General features: G+C 34.7%; 1 protein-coding gene across 1 annotated transcript in view; it reads right to left on the reverse strand.

Moving 5' to 3' along the window:
- Nucleotides 1–464: 464 nt before the first annotated feature.
- The window catches only part of LOC124361842, a 35,291-nt gene continuing 16,382 nt past the window's right edge, over nt 465–19,373 (reverse strand). The window contains exons 8-18 of the mRNA XM_046815862.1: nt 18,303–18,317; nt 17,723–17,746; nt 17,402–17,464; nt 17,195–17,230; nt 15,153–15,176; nt 14,651–14,695; nt 14,168–14,194; nt 10,180–10,215; nt 7,830–8,571; nt 2,868–2,888; nt 465–593 (exon numbers count right to left, since the gene is read on the reverse strand). Of these exons, the coding sequence (XP_046671818.1) occupies nt 7,912–8,571; nt 10,180–10,215; nt 14,168–14,194; nt 14,651–14,695; nt 15,153–15,176; nt 17,195–17,230; nt 17,402–17,464; nt 17,723–17,746; nt 18,303–18,317 (930 nt within the window). The 3' untranslated portion in view covers nt 465–593; nt 2,868–2,888; nt 7,830–7,911. The remainder of the gene's footprint in view (nt 594–2,867; nt 2,889–7,829; nt 8,572–10,179; nt 10,216–14,167; nt 14,195–14,650; nt 14,696–15,152; nt 15,177–17,194; nt 17,231–17,401; nt 17,465–17,722; nt 17,747–18,302; nt 18,318–19,373) is intronic.

The raw sequence follows: 19,373 nt of genomic DNA on the forward strand, positions 1-19,373 counted from the left end.
TGTATTGCGACTTGTTGCGATAAGGATGCCGATAACAGGGGGGATACTGATGGAGAAGGCACTGAACATATTGTAGTTATAAGCCTTGCAGAAGCAGCATCTCTATTTGGGCGACTTAGGGGTTTATTTCGAACGACAAGAAGAGACAAATCCGACCGAAGTTCTCATGTTGAAAAAAGATGCGTGACCATATGGCACGTAAACGTCATTCAAAGCTGACGCAACTAAAAAATAAACGACATTCTCTCAAATAAATTATACTGTCAATAGTGTATTATGCTATGTCGTGATGTGTATTTAAGTGTTTTTCCGCTATATACAAATATCGTATTGTTTTACATGTTCTTTATTTTTTTTCAAAATTCACTTTTTTAACTCGGATTATCTATGTCGGATAGGCCGCGGTCCCGGCTAGCCCGATTCATCGAGTTTGCACTATACGTAAAGTGAATTAACCTACATAGTCTATTTTTTTTATAGTTTTATTTTGTATACACATTATTGCTTCGTGGTGAAGACGTTGACTAGGTGTGTGCACATTGTGTTCATCTTCGTTGTAGTCCTGAGTCACTCGATCAGCAACGTCGTTTGGGCTATAAACAAACGATTGATTCAGTAAACGAATAAACTAGCGGTTAAAGTTGTAGTCAAGATCGATTGGGATGATTTAGATATTTGTGCTTTGATTACATACTATTAAAGTTAATATTACGTTGATGTAACATATAACGTGCACTTGTCACTTAGATTATTGCTGTAACTTACATTAACTCGTGCTTTATTTTTATTCTTAACACAGTGCGTTAGTACTAAACTATTGAAGTTTTTTCCGAATGTCATACCCAATTTTGCTGCGAGCGGACTTTGTGCAAGCAATAGTATATTTGATATAGTTAAATATTCAACAACTCCTCAATACAACTTTAACAGTGTTTCTGTAGATGTATCTATTTTGTCGTCTAGAATACTCCCCCCCTAATTGTTATTACGTATTATGAACCAATTAATACTTTCGAATTTAAATTCCCTATAAGCAGTATTTTTCGGCCTAATGTGAGGGGAGCATCTTGATAATATTAAAAGGGGTATTGTACGGTAAAATATTGTAACATAATTTTTAAAATAATCTTTTTGTTTTTACATGATATTTTCTGAACATAAAAATACCATTTGTGAACAAAAATTACACTCCTACTCTCTTAGATAAATTTATTACATCTGACCCTCCTGGCTTTCTATTAGGTTGCTTATAGTGTCACTGTACCCTTTGTAAAACTAATTTGAAAGGCTTTAACTGTTTCCTTTTTTTTACGGTATTGGTATGGGGGAAGGAAATTAAAACGTAAGAGTGTGCGGTGGCACACGCTTGCAGAATCTGAAGTCGAAAATTAGCAACACGCCTCTGTCCGACGGTAAATCAATAAATAAAAGGAGCAGGTAGGTTTACTGACAAACTTATTGATGAATTACAATACTGTTACGGCAAGGCAATTAGAGAGAACACCAACAACTTGGATGATATGAAGAAGGCAGTGTGGGCTTCTTATTTTCATCGATCAGCAACAGATGACAACCCATCCCACCAATTGTGTGTTGCACTCCCTAAATGCTGGTGCAAATTCGGAAAAGCTGAATTTTAGGATAACACTCACGGTCACAAGCACTCTATCCTTGAACTAATAATGACACAAGCCTATTCATCAAGCTCTATCACATCCTGACCTTTTTTTCTTCGGGCGGCCTACTGCCATGCACTTAAGCCTCAAGGGCACACCATGAAGCCTACCAGTCTACGATTTCAGCAGTTCCACAAACCGCCTAAAAACCCATCAGATCCTCCTGGAGAAATTCACCACCCTTGTTCAAACTACCAACGATGGCATACCCTTGCTATTGAAGGGCAATCAAAGAGCAGGTGCTCTGCAGTTCTATCCTGCTCATCACACATTCTACAGAGCGGATCCTCCTGAAGGATGCCGACTCTGTGAAGATGCATCCTCAGGTAACCATGTCCCGTGATAAGACCTATAACCCGACCTAACACATCATGCATGACCTACTCCTTCAACAATGTTGTGTGGAGCAAAATATCTAAAAATGGGCCTAGACACTCTAGACCTAGACGTCAGGGATGCAGCTAAAGTGTTCAATGATGGAAATGTAGGAGGAGCTAGAGTGCTGCAAGAACTTGGAGTGAGTGGTCTGGGTAAGAACATGATTACTGGCCTACGAAATTTCGATGTCGTGATAATCAATATGTTCCAGGAGTATTTTATAAATGTGTGTGTGGTTTTTTATCCTCATTTTTGTACAAGCATACAAGGATTTTTGCGATTTCCTAAATTTTCTCTTTTATATAAAAAAATTACCCCTTTCTCAAAAACAACTAAGGGTATCAAGCTGAAATATCTATTGCAGATTTAATAGTTACACTACTATACTTTTATCAAGTAAAAGGTAATTATAAATAAAATAAAGGTAAAAACCGGGAATTTTCAAACATTTTGTTTTGTAATTATAAAATGATCAATTTTTAACTCTTGATAGTGAAATTAGAAGTGTTTAAGAAAAAAGTACTAAAGATTCCTATTTTAACATGGAGAAATATGGGTCCTCCAAGTCACCTAAATCATTTGAACATATTCTTTTATTTCCATAAGTAAACTTTTCAATAGTATATATATGTATATACTTATATATATATATATATATATATGCTTTCAAATTTCCGTACATTACATGACATTCTCTATGTCAGTCCTATAACTGTTATATTACAAGTTTAGTAAAAGAGACTGATAACATTCGTCTACATAGCACAGTCCACATAGCAAACTCTATATATCAAAGTATAATCTTTTACTAACCTGCGCTAATTGGCTCAGCCGCTGAAACATAATTCAATTCAATATAAGCAATACGAAAAGATTATATTTTAGTATAATTACAATCATTTTATAAAACATGAATGGTACAATACTAATATATTATAACAAATAACTAATTTATGGTAAATATATACTAAAAATTTACTACCTCAAACAATTTAACAGTTCTAGTGAATGTATTACACACAATCACAGCTTATTAACTTTGTCAGATATATTGGTGTAATTGAAAAAAATCCAAATTATTTATAAAAAGTTAAAAACCATAGTAACAAGAATATGAGAGTGCGCTAGGGTAAAGTGTGTACTGATGAATGAAATGATTGGTATAGAGATTTAAATACAGCCATGACAATTGCTTGCCTCGAAGCGTAGTCAAAAGCGTAATAGATGTATAAAAGCTGTAATGACATGTGAAGCGCGTGTTATTTGTGATAGCTTGTGGTAGGCAGTGTCATATAGGTGCAGAATAGTGTAACGACACGAGAGGTATTGTTATTTGTGATAGCTTATAATAGGCAGTGTCATGTAGGTGCAGAATATTGTAACGACACGTAAGGTCTGGTTATTTGTGATACCTTATGATACGCAATGTCATATAGGTGCATAATAGTGTAACGACACGAGAGGTCTTGTTATTTTTGATAGCTTATAATAGGCAGTGTCATGTAGGTGCAGAATAGTGTAACGACACGTAAAGTCTGGTTATTTGTGATACCTTTTGATAGGCAGTGTCATATAGGTGCAGAATAGTGTAACGACACGAGAGGTCTTGTTATTTGTGATAGCTAGTGGTATGCAGTGTCAAATAGGAGCAGAATAGTGTAACGACACGAGAGGTCTTGTTATTTGTGATACTGTAGCTTATGGTAGGCAGTGTCATATAGGTGCAGAATAGTGTAACGACACGAGAGGTCTTGTTATTTGTGATAGCTAGTGGTAGGCAGTGTCAAATAGGTGCAGAATAGTGTAACGACACGAGAGGTCTTGTTATTTGTGATACTGTAGCTTGTGGTAGGCAGTGTCATATAGGTGCAGAATAGTGTAACGACACGAGAGGTCTTGTTATTTGTGATAGCTTGTGGTAGGCAGTGTCAAATAGGTGCAGAATAGTGTAACGACACGAGAGGTCTTGTTATTTGTGATACTGTAGCTTGTGGTAGGCAGTGTCATATAGGTGCAGAATAGTGTAACGACACGAGAGGTCTTGTTATTTGTGATACTGTAGCTTGTGGTAGGCAGTGTCATATAGGTGCAGAATAGTGTAACGACACGAGAGGTCTTGTTATTTGTGATAGCTTTTGAGGTAGGCAGTGTCATATAGGTGCAGAATAGTGTAACGACACGAGAGGTCTTGTTATTTGTGATAGCTTGTGGTAGGCAGTGTCATATAGGTGCAGAATAGTGTAACGACACGAGAAGTGATAGCTTGTAGTATGTTTGTATTTGTGATAGCTTGTGGTAGGCAGTGTCATATAGGTGCAGAATAGTGTAACGACACGAGAGGTCTTGTTATTTGTGATACTGTAGCTTGTGGTAGGCAGTGTCATATAGGTGCAGAATAGTGTAACGACACGAGAGGTCTTGTTATTTGTGATACTGTAGCTTGTGGTAGGCAGTGTCATATAGGTGCAGAATAGTGTAACGACACGAGAGGTCTTGTTATTTGTGATAGCTTATGGTAGGCAGTGTCATATAGGTGCAGAATAGTGTAACGACACGAGAGGTCTTGTTATTTGTGATAGCTTATGGTAGGCAGTGTCATATAGGTGCAGAATAGTGTAACGACACGAGAGGTCTTGTTATTTGTGATACTGTAGCTTGTGGTAGGCAGTGTCATATAGGTGCAGAATAGTGTAACGACACGAGAGGTCTTGTTATTTGTGATAGCTTATGGTAGGCAGTGTCATATAGGTGCAGAATAGTGTAACGACACGAGAGGTCTTGTTATTTGTGATAGCTTATGGTAGGCAGTGTCATATAGGTGCAGAATAGTGTAACGACACGAGAGGTCTTGTTATTTGTGATACTGTAGCTTGTGGTAGGCAGTGTCATATAGGTGCAGAATAGTGTAACGACACGAGAGGTCTTGTTATTTGTGATAGCTTGTGGTAGGCAGTGTCATATAGGTGCAGAATAGTGTAACGACACGAGAGGTCTTGTTATTTGTGATAGCTTATGGTAGGCAGTGTCATATAGGTGCAGAATAGTGTAACGACACGAGAGGTCTTGTTATTTGTGATAGCTTATGGTAGGCAGTGTCATATAGGTGCAGAATAGTGTAACGACACGAGAGGTCTTGTTATTTGTGATAGCTTATGGTAGGCAGTGTCATATAGGTGCAGAATAGTGTAACGACACGAGAGGTCTTGTTATTTGTGATAGCTTATGGTAGGCAGTGTCATATAGGTGCAGAATAGTGTAACGACACGAGAGGTCTTGTTATTTGTGATAGCTAGTGGTAGGCAGTGTCAAATAGGTGCAGAATAGTGTAACGACACGAGAGGTCTTGTTATTTGTGATAGCTTGTGGTAGGCAGTGTCAAATAGGTGCAGAATAGTGTAACGACACGAGAGGTCTTGTTATTTGTGATAGCTTGTGGTAGGCAGTGTCATATAGGTGCAGAATAGTGTAACGACACGAGAGGTCTTGTTATTTGTGATAGCTAGTGGTAGGCAGTGTCAAATAGGTGCAGAATAGTGTAACGACACGAGAGGTCTTGTTATTTGTGATACTGTAGCTTGTGGTAGGCAGTGTCATATAGGTGCAGAATAGTGTAACGACACGAGAGGTCTTGTTATTTGTGATACTGTAGCTTGTGGTAGGCAGTGTCATATAGGTGCAGAATAGTGTAACGACACGAGAGGTCTTGTTATTTGTGATACTGTAGCTTGTGGTAGGCAGTGTCATATAGGTGCAGAATAGTGTAACGACACGAGAGGTCTTGTTATTTGTGATACTGTAGCTTGTGGTAGGCAGTGTCATATAGGTGCAGAATAGTGTAACGACACGAGAGGTCTTGTTATTTGTGATACTGTAGCTTGTGGTAGGCAGTGTCATATAGGTGCAGAATAGTGTAACGACACGAGAGGTCTTGTTATTTGTGATAGCTTGTGGTAGGCAGTGTCATATAGGTGCAGAATAGTGTAACGACACGAGAGGTCTTGTTATTTGTGATAGCTTATGGTAGGCAGTGTCATATAGGTGCAGAATAGTGTAACGACACGAGAGGTCTTGTTATTTGTGATACTGTAGCTTGTGGTAGGCAGTGTCATATAGGTGCAGAATAGTGTAACGACACGAGAGGTCTTGTTATTTGTGATACTGTAGCTTGTGGTAGGCAGTGTCATATAGGTGCAGAATAGTGTAACGACACGAGAGGTCTTGTTATTTGTGATAGCTTATGGTAGGCAGTGTAATATGGATGCAGAATAGTGTAACGACACGAGAGGTCTTTTTATTTGTGATAGCTTATGATAGGCAGTGTCATATAGGTGCAGAATAGTGTAACGACACGAGAGGTCTTTTTATTTGTGATAGCTTATGATAGGCAGTGTCATATAGGTGCAGAATAGTTTTTAGTACACGAGAAGTATAGTTATTTGTGAAAGCTTATGGTAGGCAGTTTCATATAGGTGCAGTATAGTGTAAGGACTCGAGAGGTCTCGTTATTTGTGATAGCTTATAGTAGGCAGTGCCGTATAGGTGCAGAATAGTGTAACGACACGAGAGATCTTGTTATTTGTGATAGCTTATTATAGGCAGTGTCATATAGGTGCAGAATAATGTAACGACACGAGAGATCTTTTTTTTTGTGATAGCTTATGGTAGGCAGTGTACATATAGGTGCAGAATAGTGTAACGACACGAGAGGTCTTGTTATTTGTGATAGCTTATGATAGGCAGTGTTATATAGGTGCAGAATAGTGTAACGACACGAGAGGTCTTGTTATTTGTGATAGCTTATGGTAGGCAGTGTCATATAGATGCAGAATAGTGTAACGACACGAGAGGTCTTGTTATTTGTGATAGCTTATGATAGGCAGTGTCATATAGATGCAGAATAGTGTAACTACACGAGAAGTATAGTTATTTGTGATAGCTTGTGGTAAGCAGTTTTATATAAAGAAAAAATAGTGTTATTGTAATTACATTTGTTTTTTATGACTTTTAATATAAATGTATTTCGTGTAATATGTATAACACAATTTAGAGAGGCCATATGGTTTCTGATGAAACGCAATCGACAGTACAATATGAATAACACAGTGAAATATAAAAGACATCATTGTCCTTACAACGTTGTCAGTAGCGACTGTAATACGTGTACTATAAAGTCAAGTAGATGCCATGTGTTTCCTTATAATGAAGTTGGCACGGAGTGTAATGAAATTATGAAATGTCATTCAGGGGACTCATGTTTTTGATAGCGTAGAGTTGTAATGGAAATAATCTAATTGTAGGTAAAATACACACACGTGTGTGTGTTGCTGGGCATTAAATCGAAGGTAGTTTAGTTTTAGGTTTTTGAACCATTTAAATTTGATATAAGCCGAGCTCATTATTTGTATATATATATTCTAGAATTTGCTATGCTAGCTGATGTTATACGATTTTTGATATATGTCTAACTAGAAGTAGTATTGTATAACCCGTCTTAAAAACAAACGGTTGTACTGAATGGCTCATGACAGACATTCAATTTGTCTCATCTTTTTCCTCCAAAAACTCAATATGGGAAAATCATCAAATGTATTGTGATAAAGCTATGACGATATGGTATGTATATTATTGGTTATGTATATTATTAGAAAAAAGTTAAGGGCTTAATTTATGTTCAAGTGTATTAACCGTACTAATATCATTAGAAATATTTTGTAAAACAATAGATTCATCAAAAACAGGGCATAACTAAAATTACTATTTATCAAAAGTGCTTACCGACTGCTTTGGTGGACACACCCTAGACGGCGGTGGACCTCCAGCTGGAGCTATGTTACCTCTGACCAAATCCATATCTACGTCATGGGCCTGTCATTGGTCGTCTTTCTTCCCTACAATTATCTCCAGTAGCTGGTCTTCTAAGTCCGGTTCCCCTTCCTGCCGGTACTCCAGTACCTCTTGAAGTTCCCGGAGCACCCTGTTGACGGCTTGTGCCAGTTGTCGGTTTTCGACATTTTAGTCCAGAAGTTCCCGGAGCAGACAGTTTAGTCTTGGGGCGAGCTCCTCCTTGTCCTTGATTACCCGGTGGTTGTTGAGCGGCTCCAGAAGTCCCTGCAGTGGACTGTGCAGCTGCCGCCTTACGCTGCATATTAGGAGGTAAAAGGGACACCCTGTTTTTTGGAAGACATGAAGCTTTTTTAGTTGCAATTCTGGGAGCCTTCTTGTGCTTTCTGATCCAGTTTGCCCTTCGAAAGTCCAGTTCTATTTTTTTTATTTGTTCGTATTGTTGTCTGGTACCGTGTTTACGTTTGGAGTAAGCAGGGTACTCCGCCTCGAAATCTGGCATGTCGGGATATTGAGGTTCTTGTGGGGGTGGTGGGGGTGTACAAGCAGCTGCCCCTTGCGGTTCCGGTTCCTGTTCATCGGGCGGCGGCCGTTGTTCTCCATAATATTCAGGAAGGTGGGGACCATAATAAACAGGTGGTCGTTGAGTTCTAATAATCGCGCTCCTTGGTAGATACTGTAACAATCACAAACACATTCCTTTAGATTATTATTATTTCAGCAGTATACATTAACAATAAGATAGCTTTTTAACTAATTATCAGAGTATTAAATATCGATAAAACGAATTATAACGCTGAGTGTAAAATGACGTTATAAGCGTAATTTAAATTGAATTGCCTCATCTAATGCATACTAAATTGATTTGGCATTGGTCGTAAATCCTAAACACAACAATTCATTATTCCTATAAATTAGTACGTTTCCTGCATACATTTCATTTATCTGAAAAGTTTAATTTAATGTTTGTTTTTATGATAATTCAATTTATATACATAAGGTGTCAAACCCAATCATTCAAACACGTTATGTACCTCATTATTTCTGGCAAAATATAGCGTGTCTTGGTACATATATATATATATATATATACCCCGAGTCTTGTGACAAAACGTTTGCAAGATTTGAAGAAGTTGATAAGAAATATATGTATAGTCATCACCATCTATCTTGAAAAGGGAAGTAGAAGTCATTTACCATCATCTTAACTAATCACTCGTAAACTATTCAACTGATTAAACTTAAATTTTACATGGACATCCTTAGCGTCCTCGTTGACATATAGGACTATTCTTATTTTTAAAATCCCTCCTGGCTACGCCCCATTGGTCCATTAAGTTACGAATATCCCTCAAAAGTCGCATTACAGCAAACAAATAGTATTAATTAAAAGAACCTGATAAATTTCATCAATTTTACGCTGTATTTTTATCAACTTTATAGTATTTTGGACTCTGGTCGAAGGGAAAAATCCCTTCCTATTGCGCCTCTAGGACACAGTATATTTTAAATATGTTATGTCTCTAATTTCGTGTTTCCATGGTAAAGAGCGTTGAAAAATCAGTTAGTCAATCAGCCAGGGCATTTCCTTTTACATGGAATTTTTTTAAACTATATTTAGATAGTTAAATATAATTTGCTTAAGTTAATGCATGAATAAACATTATTTTTGCGATAAAAAAATCGGTTGCGCCACCGGAAACTGAAATACCTATAATGCGCATCCGCCTGTAAAGGTGAGTTGTGATTGGTTGAATCTAAACCGACCAAGAGTGATTAATTTGGCTTCTTGATGAACTCTACATTCTATCTAAAGTTTCTCTGTGTCCTTGAATAATATTACGGGATGATGCAAGTAATTTTGATTTTTTTAAATTCTAATGTATGTAGGTTTTGGAACTGTATTCTGCTACAGCACGATGTGTGTGTGTGTGTGTGTGTGTGTGTGTGTGTGTGTGTGTGTGTGTGTGTGTGTGTGTGTGTGTGTGTGTGTGTGTGTGTGTGTGTGTGTGTGTGTTGTGTGTGTGTGTGTGTGTGTGTGTGTGTGTGTGTGTGTGTGTGTGTGTGTGTGTGTAATGTGTTCATTCTCTGGTGTAGATTTTTTTAATTCCCTAATATAGACTGCTCCACTACATGGAATCCAGGCGTACACAGGATATTATTTGTCCCTCACGGGTCTGATTTTTATTTGATGACCTAGGAATTGGAATGTAGTGTAAAGCTAAGAACTAAGATTAAATATTATTCTTTAGTGTATTACGAGGTAGAATAACAAGGTACTTACGTATATTGGATCATCAACGCAGTGTATGCATTTAGGCTGAAAAATGATAAATGTATTAGTAGCCATTTATTATTTTGATTCAGGAATAATAAGCATTTAATTCTAGTTTATTGTTATGATGTTTACATAGAATACTTTGAGTATTTTTTCAAACAAGCATGTTTATTGATAAGCAAAAAGCACCACGTTTTTAGCATTTAGCACTACCATATTTCTGTCGTCGATCTTGTTTATTACATAATAGTTCAATAAAGACCATTGTAAATTTATAACCTTACAGTCAAGTAAACATAGATGAGTGTTTAACCATTATTCTGTCTAATACTAGATTTTCAAATAACCGTTAAGTTCACGCAAACTAAATAATGAGGTATTATTCGAAGAAATAAAACTACAAATTTTTATTTTTAACACGAACTAATGAGATCTAGTAACCCAGGAAGTTTTGACTGTTTCCTCTCCACTTTGGAGTCATCCATTAATAGAGGGTTTACAGAGAATTTGAGTTCCATGGACCAAGATAGCAGATCGGCTCTACAGAATGTGGCCTTCTTGATCCAAAACCAGAAGGTTCTTCCTGTCTTTGAATAAGATTTGTCAAAGAAATGAGGACGGATGTGATCAAATACAAATATTTTAGACCATTTTGTTTAATGTATAAAACAGATAGAGGACAGCTCATCCTATAAATCGGATGAACGCAAGCTGGAGTGTCAGACGCTTGTAGAGGTTTCTACCTCCAAGCTTCTAAAAACCGAGGAGAACCATCAGAGATCCTAGAAGCGTTGTATATATCAAACGTTACATTAGTCTACTACGCTAAGTATGTCGATACATCAGAAGTACAGCATCATTCAGGTTTAAAGTGCTTTCAAAATCCAAAATCCTGTTACTAGAGCTACGACGCAAATCTAGCTTAATCTTGTGATCTTATCTTAATCTTGATCTTATTATATCTCAATAAATCAATCAGAATACTTTATTGGTATACATCAGACGTCAGGAGTAGGAATAACAAAATTGATGTTACAAGTAACCTCAATTTTGTTTTAAAGTGTAATGTTAATGAGTAATGAAGTTTTGAGTGTGATGGTGGTGAATGGTGCGGGGAAGGGTTGTCACTGGAACATGGCTGAAGATCTCTAACTGATGAATCAGAATACTTCATTCGTATACATCAGGCGTCAGGAGTAGGAATAACAAAATTGATGTTACAAGTAACCTCAATTTTGTTTTAAAGTGTAATTTTAATGAGTAATGAAGTTTTGAGTGTGATGGTGGTGAATGGTTGTCACTGGAACATGGCTGAAGATCTCTAACTGATGAATCAAAATACTTCATTCGTATACATGAATGTACTAAAATTATACTATACTCTACTATACATTACTCTACTAATATACTCATAATAGTTGAATACTCTACTAAAATTCGTCAGGAGTAGGAATAACAAAATTGATGTTACAAGTAACCTCAATTTTGTTTTAAAGTGTAATTTTAATGAGTAATGAAGTTTTGAGTGTGATGGTGGTGAATGGTTGTCACTGGAACATGGCTGAAGATCTCTAACTGATGAATCAGAATACTTCATTCGTATACATCAGGCGTCAGGAGTAGGAATAACAAAATTGATGTTGCAAGTAACCTCAATTTTGTTTTAAAGTGTAATTTTAATGAGTAATGAAGTTTTGAGTGTGATGGTGGTGAATGGTTGTCACTGGAACATGGCTGAAGATCTCTAACTGATGAATCAAAATACTTCATTCGTATACATCAGGCGTCATGAGTAGGAATAACAAAATTGAGGTTACTCAGAGAGTGTAAGATAGTGTACCGGTAGGGTGAAATTCATAGCCTGTCGAGTGTTTCGGTTATGCCTTTCTATGCCTCGTTCAACAATGCCTCATTATCTTACTCAAGATAAAAGGCATTAGTAACTTTTGAAGGTTGGATGATTCGTCCTTTCTTCTTATGTGGCATATTTTTCGATATGGGGAGCTTGAGAGTTGAATGACACGGCTGAATGTTAAACCTCATCACAAAGTCATGAGATTTGCACATGTGTTTTATAGAGTAACATCATCCACTCAAAAGCAAACGTACTCACAGTTTTATAAGCAGTTATGTTATTGAACTCGATATGTTATTGGAGTTTGGTAACTACTAAACTTAGTTTTTGATGACGCAGGCAAAATTTATAAATTATAAATTAGCAACATTCCGTATAATAAGATCTTGTCAATCAACGTATTCTCGGGAGCCTGGAGGTGCATCTAAAAACAGAATTTAGACTCAAAGTTTTAATTGCACCTTTAATATTTTCGAACGTGCAAGTGAAAGTATCCAAGGTAAAATCTCCAAGGTCATGTTGCAAAAACTAGTCAACTACTGCGAGTGTTGAGTTCATCTCCATTTTACCTTCCACTTAATGCAGCGTCCAATGTTGGAACAATGCAAAGTATCCGTTTGAGCTTTTCGTCGTCTATTTCTTGTTTCTCTTCAGACGAACGTTGACTCCAGATTCCAGGATTTTTTTTATTTCGCTCTTTTTAAATTTATTGCTGTTCTGGTTTTGATCCGTAGAGAAATTTCACAACCATTTTTGTAAATACAGATTCGTATAAACATAGATTCACTATAAATTAAAATTCAATGTTAATTATCTATCTAATGTTATTAACTATTGAATAAGAGGTAATAAATTACATTACTTACTAAAATTACTATTAATGTAAAGTAATTTCTATTTTTTGTGTGGTTTTAATACAACACTTTTAGCTTTTAGCGCTTGTGAATCGATGTATACGTTTTCCACAATAACGGGTTTTTATACGTCAAGGATTATATTTAATTTAAAGTAGTTTTTGCTATCACCAATGTCAAATAGGTAAAATCTCTCCATTTTGTTTCGTCATATTTCATTTTGGACATAAAAATTTCGATGTGTAGTTAAAGCTTTTCAAAACTTAATAGTTTTATTTTTATCAAATAAACCCTATTCTTTTTAATATTCTAGATTTAATTTCATCTTTCTGACTCTGTCCTGGGATGATCTTCTCTGCTCTGATCTTCTTTAATATGTGAAGATTTATGTCATCGTTTCAGAGCCAAAAATGGCTAAACACCATGAGCCTGGAGGGTCTAAGAGCAGAGGTCTTCAGTCACAAGAGTGGACATGCACAGGCCTGACAATACCGTACATCAAACTCAACGTTCCATTGGTAATTGTTTGCAGTGAACTGTTTCCAAAGTTGGTAGGACTACTCCCTAAAATCTGAATAATCTTTTGATCTAACATATCTGAAGGACTAATATAAAACGCGATGAACATCTATACCACAGATACGAGATGGTTATGACTATCAAAATCAATCTATACTTCATAATTGCCGCATTTAGTCCCATCTGTTGTTAGTAACAGTTCAGGTACGGACCGCTTTGTATCGTAAGTAGTTATTCCATAATCACTGTTGTGTAACCATATGATTTGGCGGGGTTTTTTATGGCATTAGGTTTGCGTTCAGGATAAACTGGTGATATACTTCTCAAAATTTCTGGCAGATTAATAACAATGTACAACTTTCAAATTTGGCTCTGCATAATGCTCGTGTAAGAGTGATATGGGTACGCATAACGTAAGGAATGGTGGGAAGGGTTGATTCAGTAAGAATATTAAGTTCAGTTCAAATTCACTTTCCACTTAGTGCAGCGTCTTAATTCTGACGCGATTTCAACGGAGGCAATGTAGAATAGAGAGCAATAATGAGACAAACTACCTGTCTGTTTTGTTCTACATGTACAAATATTTGCAAAACATTCTTGTACCTAATGTGCACACATACGAATGCCAGATTATAATTACATAGCAAAGTGGAAAACATGAATATATGTTATGTTTTATTAACATCTTGTATTGTATTTATAGGCCTAAATAAAATATAAGCAGTATAAAATATATAACATATGGTATATCAAAAAGTACACTTACCTCCATGCACCAATTAGGAGGGGCTGGCTGCAAAAGATATGACATTTGTAAGAATAAGTATGACACAAGCAGATATTAATCAATTATATACAATTTAAAACATTGCTTTAGTCTATATTTCAAACAAAGAAGTTTTATTTTTTAAATTAAATACAATTTCAAGTAAGGAAATGCAAAACTCCTTCCTGAACGACTGTATTGTTCGCATATTCATTTATTATTGCATGCAAAATTAGATTAAAAAAGGATTATCCAGTCTGTTATCCCCTCATTCAGTGACTGAACCATATTATTTATTATTATTATTTATTTTATTATTATTTTCCATTGCGTACTACAAATTTTAATACAATTAGCTTAAATTGTGCAAACACAGTTTCAAAAATACTAAATTTCCAACTTTTTCAAATTAGTTATCCACCATCAACTATTTAAAAACAAAACTGTTACGTATTAACTGAAATATACATCGTATTTACTTACAGGCTTTCTCTCAGCTTGCAAAGGTTCGTCATACTTGGATTCATCCTGCAAATCATATCGCTGTTTAGTAATTTATCATAAGTAATTATATCAGAACAAAAAGGCATTTAGACATGTATAATTTTACGATTGCCTTGAACAACAATATACTTCTATAATATACAAATATTGAAAAAATATATTTTACAATTGAAAGTAAATATATCATAACACTATTTAATTATTTTTCATTTTCATTTTGAAACTCAATACTTATAAAATCATTATTTATGTAATTATTTATAATAAGTTAGTGTCATAAGTGTTTTGTTTTAACCTCATACTACCAACAATACTTTTTAAGAAAACTATGTAAACAAAACAATTTTGTTCCGTTTTAATCGTACTGCCAACATGGATTTTTAACAAACGGCTTGTTAATTGACGCAAATATAGATTATAGATGGAAAATGTAGATTATATATTTATACGATACTTACAGGAGCTTGGCAACTATACTTACAACTGCAAAGGTTTCCTGGAATCTCTGAAACAAACACAATACGGTAAGATCAATGTAAATGGTCATTACACGTTATTTCTACGATTCCTGTTCAGGGCCGTACCAAGAGGGGTGCGACTGTTATATGTTATAGGGAGGGAGTGGCACTGTCGGAGCAGGAAACGTGATAATACCGCAACCAAGTCATAAACTTACATTATAATACGGTAATTCAACAAAAATATGATCTCCAATACATGTTACATTATTACAATATGACTAAATGTTGAAATTATAGTTTTATTATATTTACTTTCATTATTTATATTGTTGATGGGGCGCCGAAGCTGCTCTTTCTCCGGCCGCTACCAACTCTAGAAACGGCCCTGTTCTTTCGTACAGTTCGAGGACTTTAGCTGTGCGCGTGACCTTGAGTGTGTGGTTATAGGCGGGAGGGGTGGCGGGGTAGCATTATGCGCTGCGTCCCGAAAACATTGCCTGTGACTAATGGGTAAAACCCTCCTTTCAGGAATCGTAATGACTCAAATAACTCATCACATTTGCTAAAATCAGTCTGTTTTGTGACAGTGCTGATTGTGGTGGAATTAAATAATAAGAGAATACCAAATAATAGCAATAATAGGACGTATCCTGGTTTTAAGTTGCAGTAGTGTTGTTTAACGTGTTTTTGAAAATAACGAATTTGTAAATACTAATCTGCAAATCTAAATCGTGAGTGTAAAGTCGTTAAAGAGATTGTTGCGCCTTCATCTCAGCGGCTAGCACATAAACGCAACCCGCCACACAGATAGCGTCTATTTGTTGAAAGGTTAGTATTGGGGCCCTATGAGCACAGCTAAATTCCTCCAACTGTATACTAATAGATTTACCTTAACTTTACCAACTACCAGTTCAGTCCGAAGCATGACTTCATTTACCGGGTGAGTACAGTACAGTATTAAAACAATCAATGTAGGTAAAACTCCAATAAATAACCCTTACAACTCTAACCTGTCAGTATGATTTAATCTCTAACATGTAGTAAATGTATATAAGCGTAGTATCGTTAATTGATACCGGCAATACCATCTCCGGATACCACCTAATGAGACATGTAAGAGAGCGATATCAGTTAGGACGGTTCATTAGAAGTTTCAAAAGATATTCTTATGACGAAAAACATCACGAGGGTGCTAGCTATAAGTATAATTTTGATACTTCACATGCGTAAAGCATTATTTTTTACTGGCCTGTAAATAGTATATTCTGTAAATTTCCTTTCTTTTTTTGTGAATGTTAGTATAATATGTACTCAATATACATATTTCGACACATTATTTCATATTTAATTATTATATGATGAATTTTGCGAATTATGGTTATTCAAGCAGATCCTTTATTTCTTTAAACTGTTTTGTAATAAATTCATCAATATTATATTTCATCATAATATATAGGAAATACATTAGACAAGTATGTGTTTCACCATTATCACTTAAATTCCTTCGTGAACGCATTCTAAAGATAAATATTCTTTTCTATTTCAATTAATTTTTGTAACTTTTCATATATTAAATATTTCTTTAATTCCCGTAATGTTTCTATATATCATTCACAAACTTAATAATTAATTGTTTATTTTATTTTAATTTCGTGCGTCTATGAAATTTATCTCAAAGGGCTACGCATTTAACATCATAAATACTTTTCAACTTACAGCCCGTTAGCACGACCTTAATTTATCAGTAGAGGCTAATAAATTAAAAGTATCCCAAAGAGTGATACACGGTGCCAAAATTTGTTAATCAAACAATTCTATGAATTGAGAGATCGTAGATAAAGTGATTCAAATATGTAAGTAAATATCCAACTCCTAAAGTTGCATCTCTGTGATATCAATAACTGAAATGTAACAGCCTCATAAACATATGATTGAGCTAAAATATTACCTCAATTTCGTCAATATGTCACAGAACACAGCATAAAAGCGTACAGCAGGTTAGTTTTGTTAATTATTTAAGATGAATAAAAAAAATTGTATTATTTGTAAAAGTAATACTTACACGGACTTCTTCTTCTGGTATTTTATCAAACTCATGCTGAAAAATACAAACAAATAAATGAATACATAACTTATTTACGATCAGCAAACACGTTTTATTTCAAAATGGAATAAAACTAACAAATGAATGAAAACTTTTGCTACAACTTAATAACTTAATACAATAGCAATTATTTATATCAATTTTTACAAACAATCAATTACTTACTACGGGATGAGAAGGAATCTCTTCTGGGCAGTCGTCAAAATCAATCAGCCTTGCAACCGGCGCCTACAAAACACGTTCTTTAGTTATTTTTTTTAATTTTTCTACAGTTACGCAATACTCAAATACAATACCATGTTTTTAAGTAGAGTAGCCAAGGACAGTATACGATTTTTAATTTCCCAAAATGGTACTATTTAAAATATTATTTCTGTATTAGCAAAATAGTTTTAGCTCGTCTTTAAAATACCATCCAATTAAAATGATTATGGATGGTGTCAGAATTATAGTGACAACAAACTGATAAAAGTCAAAGTTACTTACCACTGGACACAAGCCAGGTCTTTCCTGAAACATAACACGTCATTGCTGCATAAGAAACTAATTATACGAGTGTAGTACTATCTATCTAGAAAAAGTTACTAACCCTTATGGCAAATTTTTACTGCTCTTTCTTGTTGAACATAACACATACCCTTGGAAGAAAGTATTAAAAATAATTCGCTAATTTTAAAAATTTCCGAACAATAATTAGTGAAAAGTTTCTGAAGCGAAAATACATCTAATAAACCATTTCAAAAGTCAAATCTATCTCGTTTTAAATTGTTTTACTTATAAAGTATTTTATCTTTGTATATTCTGTTGTACCTAATAAAAATTTATAACTTTTCCATGCAATTATTTTCATGAACTTAAACTCAAGACGATATAATTGTTTAATTAATTTTCTTTAATTTATCTTTCATAGTTTATAGCAGAAACACATATTTTACAAGAGTATGAACATCACCTATAGATTTTTGTGTAAAATTTTATAATATGTACTAGATCTATAGAATTAATCTAAAATAATAAAACCTGCTGCAATACTTAATTATTCTGCTCCTCGTTCGTAGTCACTTACCGACCGCAATCCCTCCTGAAAGCAACAAAATAATCATTTCAAAAATTAATAACTTAAAATTAAAACTCGAATTGTATTTCTTTGCCATAAAATAGATTAACTGGCAGTTATGACTTTGCCGCACAAGTGAAATGCCTTAATGTATTTCGGTTGATTTCAAATAGGTCGCCAATTCTGATAGACCACCTCTACTATTCCAACAAATAATAAATCTTTTCATATTAGAACCAACATTAAAACCCAACAAATATTTAACATTTTTAAGCACAACAGAAACAGCAAATTAGCTTATATTAAAATCAAATTATCCTTTTCGTAATTCCTTCTTCACTTTTAACTGTTTGCATTAATTTAGCTGGTATGAAAATTGTTGACTAAAAACAGTCTAGTGTAGCTGTTTTATATACTCTGCCTCAAGCTGTAATTCATATACATACTTTTAAAATTTAAAATTTTTATCATTAGGGGTTTTTATTTGGACCTTACTAAAGAATTGCCTAAGTAATTATTTCATGTAGTAATCAAAAACATTTTCTAATTTTTTCTGTATTCAGGGAAGTTAGGTGCTATGAATTTAAATAAAAATGTTTTCCCAACCAACAATCGACTTCGCCACCGGGACATATTTAGATTATTACTATACAGGATACTTGCAGAGCAATTACTTATACAGAGTAATTAAAAAAAACTAGTGTACGGTGCGACGTTAAAATTGCTTACGTCACTTACATGTACAAGAAACGTTTACTCTACATGTAAACACTCATCTAAGTGGCTATTGTAACCATGCGCAGTAAAGTAAGATTAAAATATGCTACACAGTCCTAATCCTCAAAGTTTATTTTAGATTTAAAAACTTTTTTACGTTAACGTAATTTCATAATTTTAGACTCTTCATTATCGCGTAAATAAGAAATGTGAAAATAAAATTAACCAGTACAATAAATCGTGTTAATTTTTAAAATTACCTTAATTTACCTGTAAACGTGCATTTATACGGAAATAATATGCAATTAATATCAACAATATGTATTATATTACAGATTACGATTATAAATCAAGGCACTTATG

This window comes from Homalodisca vitripennis, chromosome 5, assembly GCF_021130785.1.
Source record: "Homalodisca vitripennis isolate AUS2020 chromosome 5, UT_GWSS_2.1, whole genome shotgun sequence".
Taxonomy (NCBI): domain Eukaryota; kingdom Metazoa; phylum Arthropoda; class Insecta; order Hemiptera; family Cicadellidae; genus Homalodisca; species Homalodisca vitripennis.